This window comes from Neofelis nebulosa, chromosome 8 (assembly GCF_028018385.1).
Source record: "Neofelis nebulosa isolate mNeoNeb1 chromosome 8, mNeoNeb1.pri, whole genome shotgun sequence".
NCBI classification, from domain to species: Eukaryota; Metazoa; Chordata; class Mammalia; order Carnivora; family Felidae; genus Neofelis; species Neofelis nebulosa.
Genome location: NC_080789.1, coordinates 105,006,349 through 105,018,146, shown reverse-complemented (window position 1 = coordinate 105,018,146; position 11,798 = coordinate 105,006,349). Strand labels below are relative to the sequence as shown.

Sequence of the window (11,798 nt, the reverse complement as noted above, 5' to 3'; positions counted from 1 at the left end):
GGGGTAGGGTGGTGGGTGGATGACACTGTGCCGAGATGAGAACAAGGTGAAGGCTGTGCACATACCTGGAGGAAGGGTGTCTCAGACAGAGAACTCAGAATATTGCAGGTAAGATAAGGTAGGCTGAGACAGTGCTTGTCCCCACACACACCCCAGACAGGGTAGATTTACACCTGTCCATCCCTTCTGTCCAGCCTGGCTCCTCTGGTGACCAGTCACTTGCACCAGGAAGACTGACTGAGGTATGGAGCATTGTCTCCTGCCATGGAGAGAATAGAGCTACCTTGTCTACCCCAGGATGAACCCTTTTCCTTGCTCTGCTTGGCGCAGTGCTCTTCCCATTTGGGTTGACTAGCCGCCAAACCCCAAGTCCAACAGACCTGAGGAAGTTGGGATTTCCTCTACTGAAAGAGAACACAGAACATTGCTGTGTGGGTTCTAAGAACAGCCAGAGGGCGATGGGTCTTTGTATTTCTGGCAATGAGGAAGGCTGAGAGGGGCTCCTAAGTTAAGGCTTTCTTGACTTTTACCCTCAGAGGCTCTCAGGTCTCTAGAGAACTTTCTGCCTCCAGATAAAACCAGATCACACCTTATACTTGCCACTGGGTGTCAGACAACCCTTAGCAAGTCTAGATTTGTGCTGACCAATATAGCAGTCACCAGCTACATACAGTTATTGAGCACTTGAGGTGTGGTTAGGCTGAAGAGAGCTTTGCTATAAGTGTAAAATATACACCAGATTTTGAAAACAATATAAGATAACAATGTGAAATATCTCAACTATTTTTACATGGATTACATTATTTTATATTCATAATATTTCAGATCTATTGTATTAAGTAAAATATAGTACTTTATAAAAATCAACTTCATTGGTTTATTTTTACTTTTTTAAATATGGCAACTAACAAATTTAAAGTTACATATACCGGTCTATTATATTTCTATTGGATGGCACTGGTCCAAATAGATTCACAGCTGGTTCCTTGAACCTGATCTAATCTATGCCAACAACTCTCCATTGACTCAGGAAGTTCTTTATATCTAATCTAAATCCCTGTACCTATATTCAGAATCCCTGCCTTCCTGTCCAAGCCTTAGTAGAGATGGAGATGAACTGGTTCCCACCTTCCTTGTGATACACTTTCATGCCTCTGAATATCTTTATACCTCTTCTTGTAACCTTTTTTCTTCAAGGCTGACTAGTACCAATTCTTATCTCTGATGGTAGGGATGGAGAGGAGAGCTCATTTGGCACAGTGAAATCACCCAGACATTGCTCTGCCACATAAGGAAATTCCCAGAATATTCTTCATAGAATGGGTTATTCAGAGCTAGACAAACAGCTCCCTTGAGCCCGTGGAAGGTTAAAGGCAGCCAGTTCTATTTCAGTCTTTATCCTCTGGACCTGTCAGATCTGCTGAGGACAGGAATGAAGCTGTTTTCCAGAATTATCCTGTCTAGCAAAGGTCCCAGGAGGTCATACCAGTTTTGAAATGTATCACCCTACCTCCACCCCAAAAACTACCAGGCTAAGACATTAGTTGAATGCATTGGGCAGCAGGACTCCAGTGGACACAGGAGGAAACATGTTGTTATTACCCCATCTACGCAGGTGATGAGACACCAGAACAGCCTGTCGAGTTCCCTGCCTGAATTTTTCAGCCTCAGAATCCAACTAATGCCCTAGGGGATCATTCAAGACCCTATTCTACTCATCCCCTTTCCTTTGCACCCATAGGATTTATTTGCTAACTCTTCTCACCGCGGGGGTCTTTGCCAAAATCTGGATCCTGCAAATACCCTCAGAGAATCTGACCAAGCTGCCCAATGCCACCAAATATTCTGGACCTCTGAGCTTCAGAGACTCCTGTTTTGCCTTTCCTCTGGCTTCAATACTTCTCTTCCTCCCTCTTGTGTTTATCTGCTTCCTTTCTTGCTTCCATTTCCCTCCATTTCCCCCTTCCTCCTTGCCTAAGCTTTGGGCCTGCCCTTGGCACCCCTAGACATGACCTCCATTTCCTAGTGACATTCATGCTAACGAAGTCAGAGACTATTCTCTAAGAACCATATATGATACCTAGTGTCAGTGTTCAGTGGACATCCAGTGGGAGTGATGGTGGGCCGAGGGGAGCCACCCAGCAAAACCTTTGCCTCTGAACAATGGCAAGATGCAATAGCATTAGCTTACAAGCATGGAGACATTTGTGAGGTTCTGTCCTGGGACCTGCAGAGTGTGTGTTGGCTTGAGACTACCATGAGATGGGGAACTGTATGAGTGGCCACAGAAAACCACTAAATATGATAAATAGGAAGAAGTAATTATTTACATTGTAAATAAACACATGTATGTGGTTCAGCAGACAGTACAAGTAGGAGAGGGCTTGGAGGTGGAAGAGAAGCAAGAAGACAAAGGGTTTGGAATAAGCAAGTCAGTGATGAGTAGAAATGACAGGGCAGAGGGCCCTGAGGAAGGTGGGAAGTGAATCTGGGGAAGCCTGGAGAGAGGATGTCTGATGTGTCACACTGGGGAGCAGCAATGGGGCTTTTTGAGGGATGGCAATTAGACAGGACAACACTGGCAGAGAGCCAGATGAAGAATGAAGACTGAAGATCATGGTTGGCAAAACCCCTGCATCTCCCTCAGGGGTTCCCAGCCCCACAGCCTCCAGCACTCACTGACCCCCAACCATTCCTCAGGCCCTGGTAACTCAGGGACCTGAACTGGCCTTGGCCATCCAGCTCATGAGACTATACCTGGCTTACGGATAGGGTGGTTGAGGAAGGGGAGGTGTTGACCCGGAAGTGGCTCTGAGGCCTCTGTGCTGGGTGAGATTAATCAGTTTCCATGAGGCTGGTGGCATTCAGCAGGTCATAAGGTGTCCCATGGGGTTGGTGATATGTCGAGGGAGGGATGCTCACCCTGCTTCCCGTCAAAAGTTGTGGTAGGACAGTAGATCTCTAAGGCAGGTCTGGGTTACAGGAATCCCCCACTCCACCCCAACAGAGGCTTTCGAGGATGCCATATTTATTAGTGAATGTGGGGTTGGGGGATGAGGGGTGTTCATGGTTGCCAGCAGGTTGAGCTGGGGCTTGCCTTGGAAGAGACCCCAGGACCAGGAGGGTGTATGGATGCTGTCATTGTCCCTCAGATCTCCACGGCCCACCGCATCAGGAATTTCCAGGGTGTTGCTTCTGCAGTTTAGGGTGGCCAGTGGACAAGAAGGCCTCTGATAATGTGTGGTCTCCCTGCCAGCAGGAAAAAGACGGTTATCCAGAGAACAGAGCAAACAGCTGGTGGGAAGGGTGGAAGTCCTTCTGACATGAGGCTAGCAACCTCTTGAGTGGTCTTGGTCGGCCAAGGCAGGAGTCTGTGTAAGTGCACCTTACCATTCTGTTTTCCTGCACCTTCCAGGCCAGGGGGTAGGCAGCCTTCTGTGAAGAACCACTGGATTGTATACTTTAAAAATGGTAATTGCTCAGGGAGCCTGGGTGGCTCAGTCGGTTAAGCATCCGCCTGGCCTACTTCCTCCCACCCCCCAAACCTTCATACCAACCTTCTAAGTTTCCCCAGGGCCTTTCATTGTGGAGGTGACAAAATCCATGCATCATGGGCAGAAGTAGGATAACAGAAGAGAGGCAGGATGAGAAAACAAGCCCCTGAGTCCTAGCAACCAGCCTCCTTTCTACTGCCAGGAGGGGCAGGGACTGCTTGGCTTTGTGGCCCCAAGCAAGTCACTTGCCCATGGGCCTCGGTTGGCCACCTAAACACTGAGGGGATTCGACTTGTGTCCTCATGGCCTGCCCAGCTCTGACATGTTAGGATCCTAGGTGAGGGGACCTCCTGCTTTCCACCACTATTCTTAACCCAGAGTGGGGAGAATGGGCACATTCCCAGAGCTCTGGCAAGCCCTTGGAGTACTGAGAGAATTCTCCTTCACCCTTTGGCTCTGGTTGCCTCCACCCATCCCCCATACATATCAGGGGGAGAAGTGTTAAGGAGAAGAACTATTAATAGAACTTTAGATTTGGAACTAGAAGAAAATTTGGAAACTCACTATATCACACCCTATTTATTGTAATCATTTTAATTTTATTTTTAATATTTATTTACTTTTGAGAGAGAGAGAGAGAGAGAGAGAGAGTACAAGTGGGGGAGGGGCAGAGATAGAGGGAGACACAGAATCAGAAGCAGGCTCCAGGATCTGAGCTGTCAGCACAGAACCCGACACGGGGCTCGAACTCACAAGAGCTGTGAGATCATGACCTGAGCAGAAGTTGGATGCTTAACCGACTGAGCCACCCAGGCTCCCTGAGCAATTACCATTTTTAAAGTATACAATCCAGTGGCATTTTGTTCATTCATGATGTTGTGCAACCACCACTTCTATTTAGTTCTGAAATATTTTCACCACCCTAAAAGAAAACCCTGTACCCACTGAGCAGTCAGTCCCCATTTCCCCCACCCCCAGCACTTGGCAATTTACCTTCTGTCTTTATGGATTTGCCGATTCTAGATATTTCATGTAAATAGAATCATACCATATACAGCCTTTTGTGTCTGGCTCCTTTCCCTCAGTGTGATATTGTCGAGGTTCATCTACACTGTAACAGGTATCAGTACTTCATTCCTTTTTTTGACTGAATAATAGCCCATCCATTGTTTTCATCCCATGAGTAATGATTGGTTGATAACTTCGTTTATGGAGGGCCTCCAATGTTCAGACACTTTGCGGGTACTTCATTTATTTTATTTATTCCCCTTAGTTGTACCCTCGTGGCTCCCACTGTGCCATGGCTCCCACTGTGCCGAGGAAGAAACTGAAAGCCTGAGGTCATATAGCTGGTCAGTGGTTAAACCAGGGCTAGAACCCTGGTGGGGTTTTGATTCCCAGGTACCTAGGGGGCTCGAGAAAAGTGGGTGAGAGGGCAGTGGCCAGAAGGCCAGGAGAATCCCAGCCAAGGAAGACGACCAACTTGGGGTGTCACAGGGGCAAGAGGAGGTGAGGTAGGCCCCCACCATACAACTTCTCCCCTTCCAGCCACCTCCCTGCGGCCTTCTACTGGGTTTCCCATACCCAATATCCACCCCAGCTGGGGTCAGCACATTTCTGACCAACCCGATTTGCCTGTCTCTACTCTAGGCCTTTTGCCTCTGGCCCCCCATGACAAAAGCTGAGGCATTTGGGGTCAACCACAACATAGGCCCAAGGCCCTGACATTATGCTCTGGGGTGACTACTATTTTGCCTTAAATCTCCACTTTGTTGTACTCTTGTTCCTCCACGGAGACCTGGTCAGCTTTCCTCAGACCTGACTTTTCCATCTTCCAGCACCAGCCTTGGCCTGACCTCTGCTCCCCCAGACCCTGCATGGGAACTGCAACCCAGCAGAGTTGCTTCTGGTCTCTGTCCAACATTAAAATGGTCTAGGGAGGTGTGGAATTGAGGTTATTTTGTCTAAGAAGCTTCCTGTACCCTGACCAATCCCGGTTTTGTTCCAAATGGATTATGGGAGTAAAGGTAATTTCTTATTCACATTTCTTACAGTGCCTTTCCCCCCACCCCAACACACACACACACACACACACACACACACACACACCTTCTTCCTCCCCACTCCTCATTCTGTCCCTAAAAGCTGTATCCTCCTCTGCTCTCTCTGCTCTACCTGATTCAATCCTCCCACCTGCTATGAGAGCATCCTCCAAGGAAGACAGATAATCATCTAGAGTTTAAGTAGAGTCTCTAGGAGCCTGGGGGACAGAGGTGGCCTGCAGTTGGAGGGATGGTGCAGAGGTTCTGTTCTGCAGAAGCTTCTTGTTGAAGGTGCATTGGTTGAGAACGCTGTAGCCCACAGTGGTCCCTGCCCAGCTGGAGGCTTTACTAGCTCTGTCCAGGTCTTCTCTTGGTCTTCCTCACTAAGGTTTTACCAGGTTGTGCCTTGGAGAGTTGATAGAGGGGCAAGGCAACCCAGTTCTCTATCAGGGTTTGGTAATTCCTCAGGAGGTCCTGGCTCAGGGGTGCACTAGGCAGGAAGGCCAGTTTTAGCGCCTTCTCCTGGTAATGAGGCAGAGGGTTTGGGCAGGGCCAGCCCCTGGCGAAATCATTGGGAAGTGGGTTGGGCATGAGCTGGAGGCCTCCAGGCTCAAACCTTCCACCAGCTGAGATGTGCCGGTACCTGTTGGGGGAAAGGGGTGTGGAGAGAACAAAGAGGTCAAAAGAGGGATGCAGGCATGGTGGAAGGAGTAAGAAGGAAAAGTTTGATGCTTTTTTCATAGCTTACTCAAAGTTTATTTTCACAATGCTACAAAGGTAAGCCCCCAAATTTATAATTCTTCATGTTCCTCTTGAAAAAAAATTTTTTTGAAAAGCCTTAGTATTAAATATCAAATCATGCTTAAAAATTCTATGGACTTGGGAAGCCTGGCTGGCTCAGCCGGTAGAGCATCCGACTCTTGATCTCAGGGTTGTGAGTTCGAGCCTTACACTGGATGTAGAGAATACTTTTAAAAATTCTGTAGGCTTTTTAAAAAATCTGAATCATTTCAACTTATGACAATAATAAAATGCTAACCAATCATGATCCCAAACTAAAATCATTCAAAATAAGAAAGAATCATCATTGGGATCCTGTTAGATTTTTGATGGTGGCAAAGGGTGACCAACTGTTGTCATTGATGTGAGTGCCACAAGAAAATAATGCATTTGTATTCTGAAAGTATATTTGTCGTGCGCATCCTGAGACTGAGGTATAAAGCCATGTTTTGCCAATATGTTTCTATTAAGCTAACACAAGCTAACGAATGATCAGGTTGTAGGGAATCACTTCTGTCTCTCCTCCTGATTGGATATTGGCCTATCCAGATAGCATGCACCCTGTGTGTGTGTTTGGTGTTAAGATGGTGAAATTATGTTGTTTAGATGGTCAGTCTCCTATCCTTTTTACACAGTGTATCTCATTATCCAGATTCTGTCTTTCAGTCCCACTTCCTCTGCTAACACAGTGCCAGCAGGAAGAAGAGAGAATGAAACTCAAGGGCCCCTTCTCATCTGGTGAACTTGATGATGTCTCAGAGCCCTTCCTGCTCTGACCTGCTGCCATATGACACCTGATCTGATGGCTCCCTCTTCTACAGGCCTGTAGTGTTAGGTTCAACCGAGAGAAATGGACCTTTTAAAAAACATAGTTGAATAGTGGCAAATTTCCTGTTTCAACATGCTTTGCACCTCGTCCAGTAGATGTTCTCCTGTTTACTGTCTTTGGTTTACATCAGACATTCTCAGGCCCGGCTGCACATTAGAATCACTCCTAGGAGCCTTTTGCAAATTCCGGTGCTCAAGCTGCACACCCCCAAGGCCAAGTAAATTAGAATCTCATGGGTGGGTCTCACACATTTTTTAAAAAGACCCAGGTGATTGTATGTACCATCAACCAGAGTTGATGTATGCATAAACGGGTTTATGTATATGTACAAATGTTCTATTTATGTATAAATGTTTTATTTCTCAACATCATGGGTTTATGTATAAATGTTCTATTTCTCAGCAATATCATGAGTTTATGTATAAATGTTCTATTTCTCACCAACATCATGGACTTCTTGAAGCTTAGACCTGTCTGAAGTCCTTTCTGGGTCTCTCATGTTCAAAATGTGCTTGGTCGCTGATCTAGAGACATTTTTAACTATATTTTAATGCCTTAGAGAACTGCTCGAAAGGAATAACAGGACTGGATGGGCCTTTCTTCCCACCATCCTGTCTGGTTCCCACCTAGTGAATTTGTACACATTCTTCAAGGTCCACGTAGCTCAGGTACCACATCCCCCGTGAACAGCAAAACCTTGCCTGTGACTCTCTCATTCCTGGCTCCAGGAACTGGGCCTCCAGCAGCAAACAGAGGGAAACAAGGATCCTTCTCTCACGGGGACAGTGTACTAATGACACGATTTACTGAGCCCCCTTCTCTACGCCAGGCATTGTGCCTTTTTGTCTTCTAACAACCCTGCAAGGTACCAGGTACATCTCCAATCCAGACTTGAGGAAGTCAGGCTTAAAGAAAGTCAAGTTTCTTTGTTGTATAGCAAGTTTGGGATTGAGCTGGGTAGACTGCAACCTAAGATGTGTTTGGCTCTTGAACCCACAAGGCTTCCACCATCACACACAGGTTTCCTGTTTGCCAAGCATTGTGCTAAGCTCTTTCTATGGATAATTGTATTTCTCTTATGCTGTCTTTATAGAACATTATATCACATCAGGAGTAGCTGTGAACTTCTTTGATTCCCCAGGTAGACAGGAGGGGAAGTGGAGCACAGAGGTTAAGAACACAGTTCTAAAACTGACCTCTCTAGGTTCCAATCCCAGCTCTGCCACTCACTGGCCATATGAACTTGGGCGAAATAAGTGACCTTTCCGTTTCAGATGCCCCCTCTGTAAAATGGGGTTGATAGTAATAGTTTCTATCTGGGGTAGTGGGAGGGTATAAGTAATATAACTCAAGTGATTAGAACATCTGGCACTATTATTTCACTGAAGTTTATTTTTATTTTTTGAGGAGTGATCTAAGTTTTATCACCTTTGTATCCCTAGTGTTAGCACATACTAGCAACCAATAATCTGTACTGCGAGGGCTGCAGAGAGAAGCCAAGGTCCTGAATAATCTTCTCTCAAAATCACCAACTGTTGGCATTAAAAAAAAAAAAAATCAAAAATCTCCACAGCCTCCCCTCCAACCCTTTAGTGCTTCTGTTAATGCCCTTGGGATTGGAATTTGAGATATTCTGTCCTTATTCCCCACTCCATTTCCTGCCTCTTATCCCCTTGACTAGACTGGAGATTTGTGTGTGCTCCCACAGTGGCAGGGAGGAAGGGCTGTTGGGTACTCCAGTAACTCCTTCCACACTGCTGCCTCTTCTCAGACCAGTCAACCCTCTACCCCCTTCTTTCTACCTTTCTGAGGGCTTCCTACCCTTCCAGCCTTTACCTGGTTTCCCCACAAAGGCTTCCTGGGGGAATGCTCCAGCCCACACCACCCCCTCCTTCTTCTGAATTTCTGTAGTAACATGTTTTTTTGTATAGTGCTCTCATATATTCATTACCCATTTTCTCTTCACCGAGGTTGGTAGACATGGTGTTTACTGTCCCCATTTTATCAAGGATGGAATTGAGTCTGGAAAAACGAAACAATTTGCCTAGTCTGGACTTTAACCTAAACCTCTGACTCCAGATCTCAGGACTTTCCACTAGTAATTGATGTTCTTACCACATTCCCTATCCGTGTCACATTTTGGGCATGTAGCACGCATGGGCTTGAATGGTCAGCTGCCTTTCCATGCATGTAGGTAGGTCTCTGCCTTTCATAAGCTCCCTGCAGGAAGGGACTGGATGACATCTCTCTGTACTGCCAGGGCCTAGCAGGTGTTAAGCACCTAGTTGTATCCCCTGCATTCTAGTTAAACGGTTAAGCCTCTCCCCTGGCTGTCCCCTCTCTTGCTCCCACACCTTCCTTCCAGCTACACTTAAAACAGAGTTTAGTTGTCAGATGCCCAAAGGCGTGAAGGTCAGAGTACCAAGGTAGGCGTCATCAGAAAACAGGAATCAGAGAGAGGAAGGAGCTCCTCTTACTTCTTGAACTTCCTCGAGGGCAGGATGTTGCCCTTGGCGTCGAGGGGAGGTGCCCTTGCTTCACTCCTCAGCTTGAGTTTCTCCAGCTCCCTCAGTTCCTGCACCGTCCTGACGGTCACCTGGTTTTTCCTGTTGTCGTCCGCGAAGATGGGAGTACAGCAGATGAAGGTCAGAAAGCTGTTGGGACCCATCCAGGAGGGAGGAGGGATGGGAGGCTCCGCTGGGGGGCGGCCGTGGGCCCCGGAGTCCGTCAGCCAGCGCCACACGTTGCTGTCGTAGGGCCTGTCGGGCCTGGTGGGAAAGGTGGCTGGCAAACGGCCCACATCGAGCCACGTGTGAAAGCCCCACGTGTGCGGCGCCGCGTCCTTCCAAGGGCGGATCAGTCGGCGGCGCACCTCGGATTTCGTTTCGGTGCAAGGCGGCGGCTTCAGGGCCAGCCGGTGGTAGGCCTGCCGGGTGAAGCCGGGCCACTCCCCGGGCTCACTGGGGAGGAGGAACTCACGCCGGGCCCGCGGTTGGTGGGTCAGGAGGGGCTCTCGGGCGTGGGCCATCTAGGGAGAGACAAAAGGGTGCCGGGGGACCGCTCGGCCTCTCTTTCCAGGAGCAGCCGCAGAGACAACAAGCTGCCGGCCTCCTCGGACCCCGGACTCTCATCAGGACACGGTGGCCTGGCCGGAACCCTTCTCTCCGCGCCTGCCCTGCCGTCAGAAGTTATGTCCGCTCTGTAGGATTCCTCAGCTTTCGCTCTCTCTCCGTCTGTTGGGTTTTGATTTCCCTTCTCTCCACTCTTTACTCCACATCCTCCGCGCTCTGGCTCTCCCGCACCCCTGCCTGGAGCTGGTGCTCCTAAGCCTGAGGATACTGAGGGGTGGGGGTGGGGTGGGGGGTGGAGTGAGGGGTAGTGCCCATTACCCGGCAACGCGCATAGGAGGAAAAGCTTTCTCGGGAGAATGCAGCCCAGGTGCTCTTCTCTCCCGGACTCGACCTGTTACTGTCATTGGTGCATTTCCCTCACTTCTCATCCAAATACAAGCAAGTATGGAAAATATCTAGAAGGCTGCCTCCTTCCCTTTTCTGTGTCCCACCTCCCGTGAAATAAACAGTAGCAAATATGTATTGACACTGTGCTAAATACATCTACAACTCAGTTAACCCTATAACCCTGTGAGCAAGCGTTGTTACTGTCCCATCTCAAAGATGCAAAAAGCAAGACATAATGAGGGCAAATAGCTCACCCAAGTGGCAGAGCTGGGACTCGAGCCATCTGTCTGCACTACTTATCATATATGCTCTTCTAAAGTGCTTCTCCCTCCTTTCCACCCTAGGACTTTATTGATCCTAAAAGCTCACCTGTCTCTTGGGCCCACTCCTCTGTCATTTCCACAGCATCACCCTAGTAGGTGGGGCTGGGAGGTGTAATAACCAGGCACCTCCTTTCCTCTGCTCTGAGCTCTGTGTTCACAGTAGTACAGGATTAAGAGAGGAAGTAAGTGGAGAGCTCTGGGCCACATCTACTGACCAGAGGAAAGTATGGCCCATCCCAGGGGGAGGACTCAGTCCAGCAGGGTGCAAACAGATAGGCTGTGGAGATGGGGCCCCACCTCCTACCTGTAAGAAAGGTTCTTGGACATGGAGTGGATTATTCCGCCCTCTGGGTTGTCTCTGTGGGCTACTGGCCATTCCTCTTCTGGGCCTGACTGCCAGGAGGAGCAGCTTGGTAAGGGAAGACTTTCCTGGCAGCATTGTTTGCTGTTGGGGTTGCTATGGTGATGTTTCTTGGATGGTGTCGCAGGAGGAGGCCCTTACCTCTCCCTGGGAGCACTCATCAGTCCCCTGGGCCCTGGCTGCCTTTCAGGCGAGACAGGCATGGGATAGGACTCCTAAGTTTTGATTGCAAAAGATGGTAACCAGAGGGGCTTCTGGGAAGGGCTTGCCTAGAAGGGCAGGAAGAGAAAAGCGGGAGGGCCGGCTGATTTCCAGGCCCTGGATTAGGGTGGAGGTGGCCATGAGGCATCTAAAACTGTGCCCATCCTTCCCTAATCCTGCAGGAGGGGAGGGTCCTGCCCCTCTGCAGGCCTTTCCCTTAGAGATCTCTAAAAGGCCTAAGTTAACCATCAGTTTCAGGGGTTCTAAAGAGAAAGCTGGCAGTTTCTGTGCTAAAAATGTGTGCCCATGC

At 48.5% G+C, this 11,798-nt stretch overlaps 1 protein-coding gene and 2 long non-coding RNA genes across 4 annotated transcripts; 2 read left to right on the top strand and 1 right to left on the bottom strand.

The window, feature by feature from the left end:
* LOC131520175 (uncharacterized) lies at positions 1 to 4,985 on the top strand. 2 transcript variants are annotated; one of them, XR_009265963.1, is made up of 3 exons: positions 1 to 108; positions 3,257 to 3,375; positions 4,768 to 4,985. It is a non-coding gene; the product is annotated as an uncharacterized LOC131520175 (long non-coding RNA). The 2 variants fall into 2 exon arrangements; XR_009265962.1 differs by having other exon boundaries at positions 20 to 108; positions 3,260 to 3,375.
* Positions 4,986 to 4,999: 14 nt separating this feature from the next.
* On the top strand, positions 5,000 to 10,483 carry LOC131520176 (uncharacterized). The gene is made up of 3 exons (XR_009265964.1): positions 5,000 to 5,521; positions 9,116 to 9,790; positions 10,224 to 10,483. It is a non-coding gene; the product is annotated as an uncharacterized LOC131520176 (long non-coding RNA).
* On the bottom strand, positions 5,714 to 11,673 carry TEX52 (testis expressed 52). Its single transcript, XM_058744042.1, has 3 exons — positions 11,231 to 11,673; positions 9,623 to 10,173; positions 5,714 to 6,179 (listed from the first exon to the last, which is right to left on the bottom strand). The coding sequence occupies exons 1-3, from the start codon at positions 11,363 to 11,365 to the stop codon at positions 5,885 to 5,887; spliced, it is 981 nt and encodes a 326-aa protein (XP_058600025.1). The 5' UTR covers positions 11,366 to 11,673; the 3' UTR covers positions 5,714 to 5,884.
* Positions 11,674 to 11,798: the final 125 nt, after the last annotated feature.

Bases quoted from the DNA above. Each gene is read 5' to 3' on its own strand.
- TEX52 (XM_058744042.1), bottom strand. From the start codon at position 11,365: ATGCTGCCAGGAAAGTCTTCCCTTACCAAGCTGCTCCTCCTGGCAGTC. The intron at 10,174-11,230 runs GTAGGAGGTGGG...GTCTCTCCCTAG, and splicing joins TCCAAGAACCTTTCTTACAG to ATGGCCCACGCCCGAGAGCC. The intron at 6,180-9,622 runs GTAAGAGGAGCT...TTCCCCCAACAG, and splicing joins CCCTCGAGGAAGTTCAAGAA to GTACCGGCACATCTCAGCTG.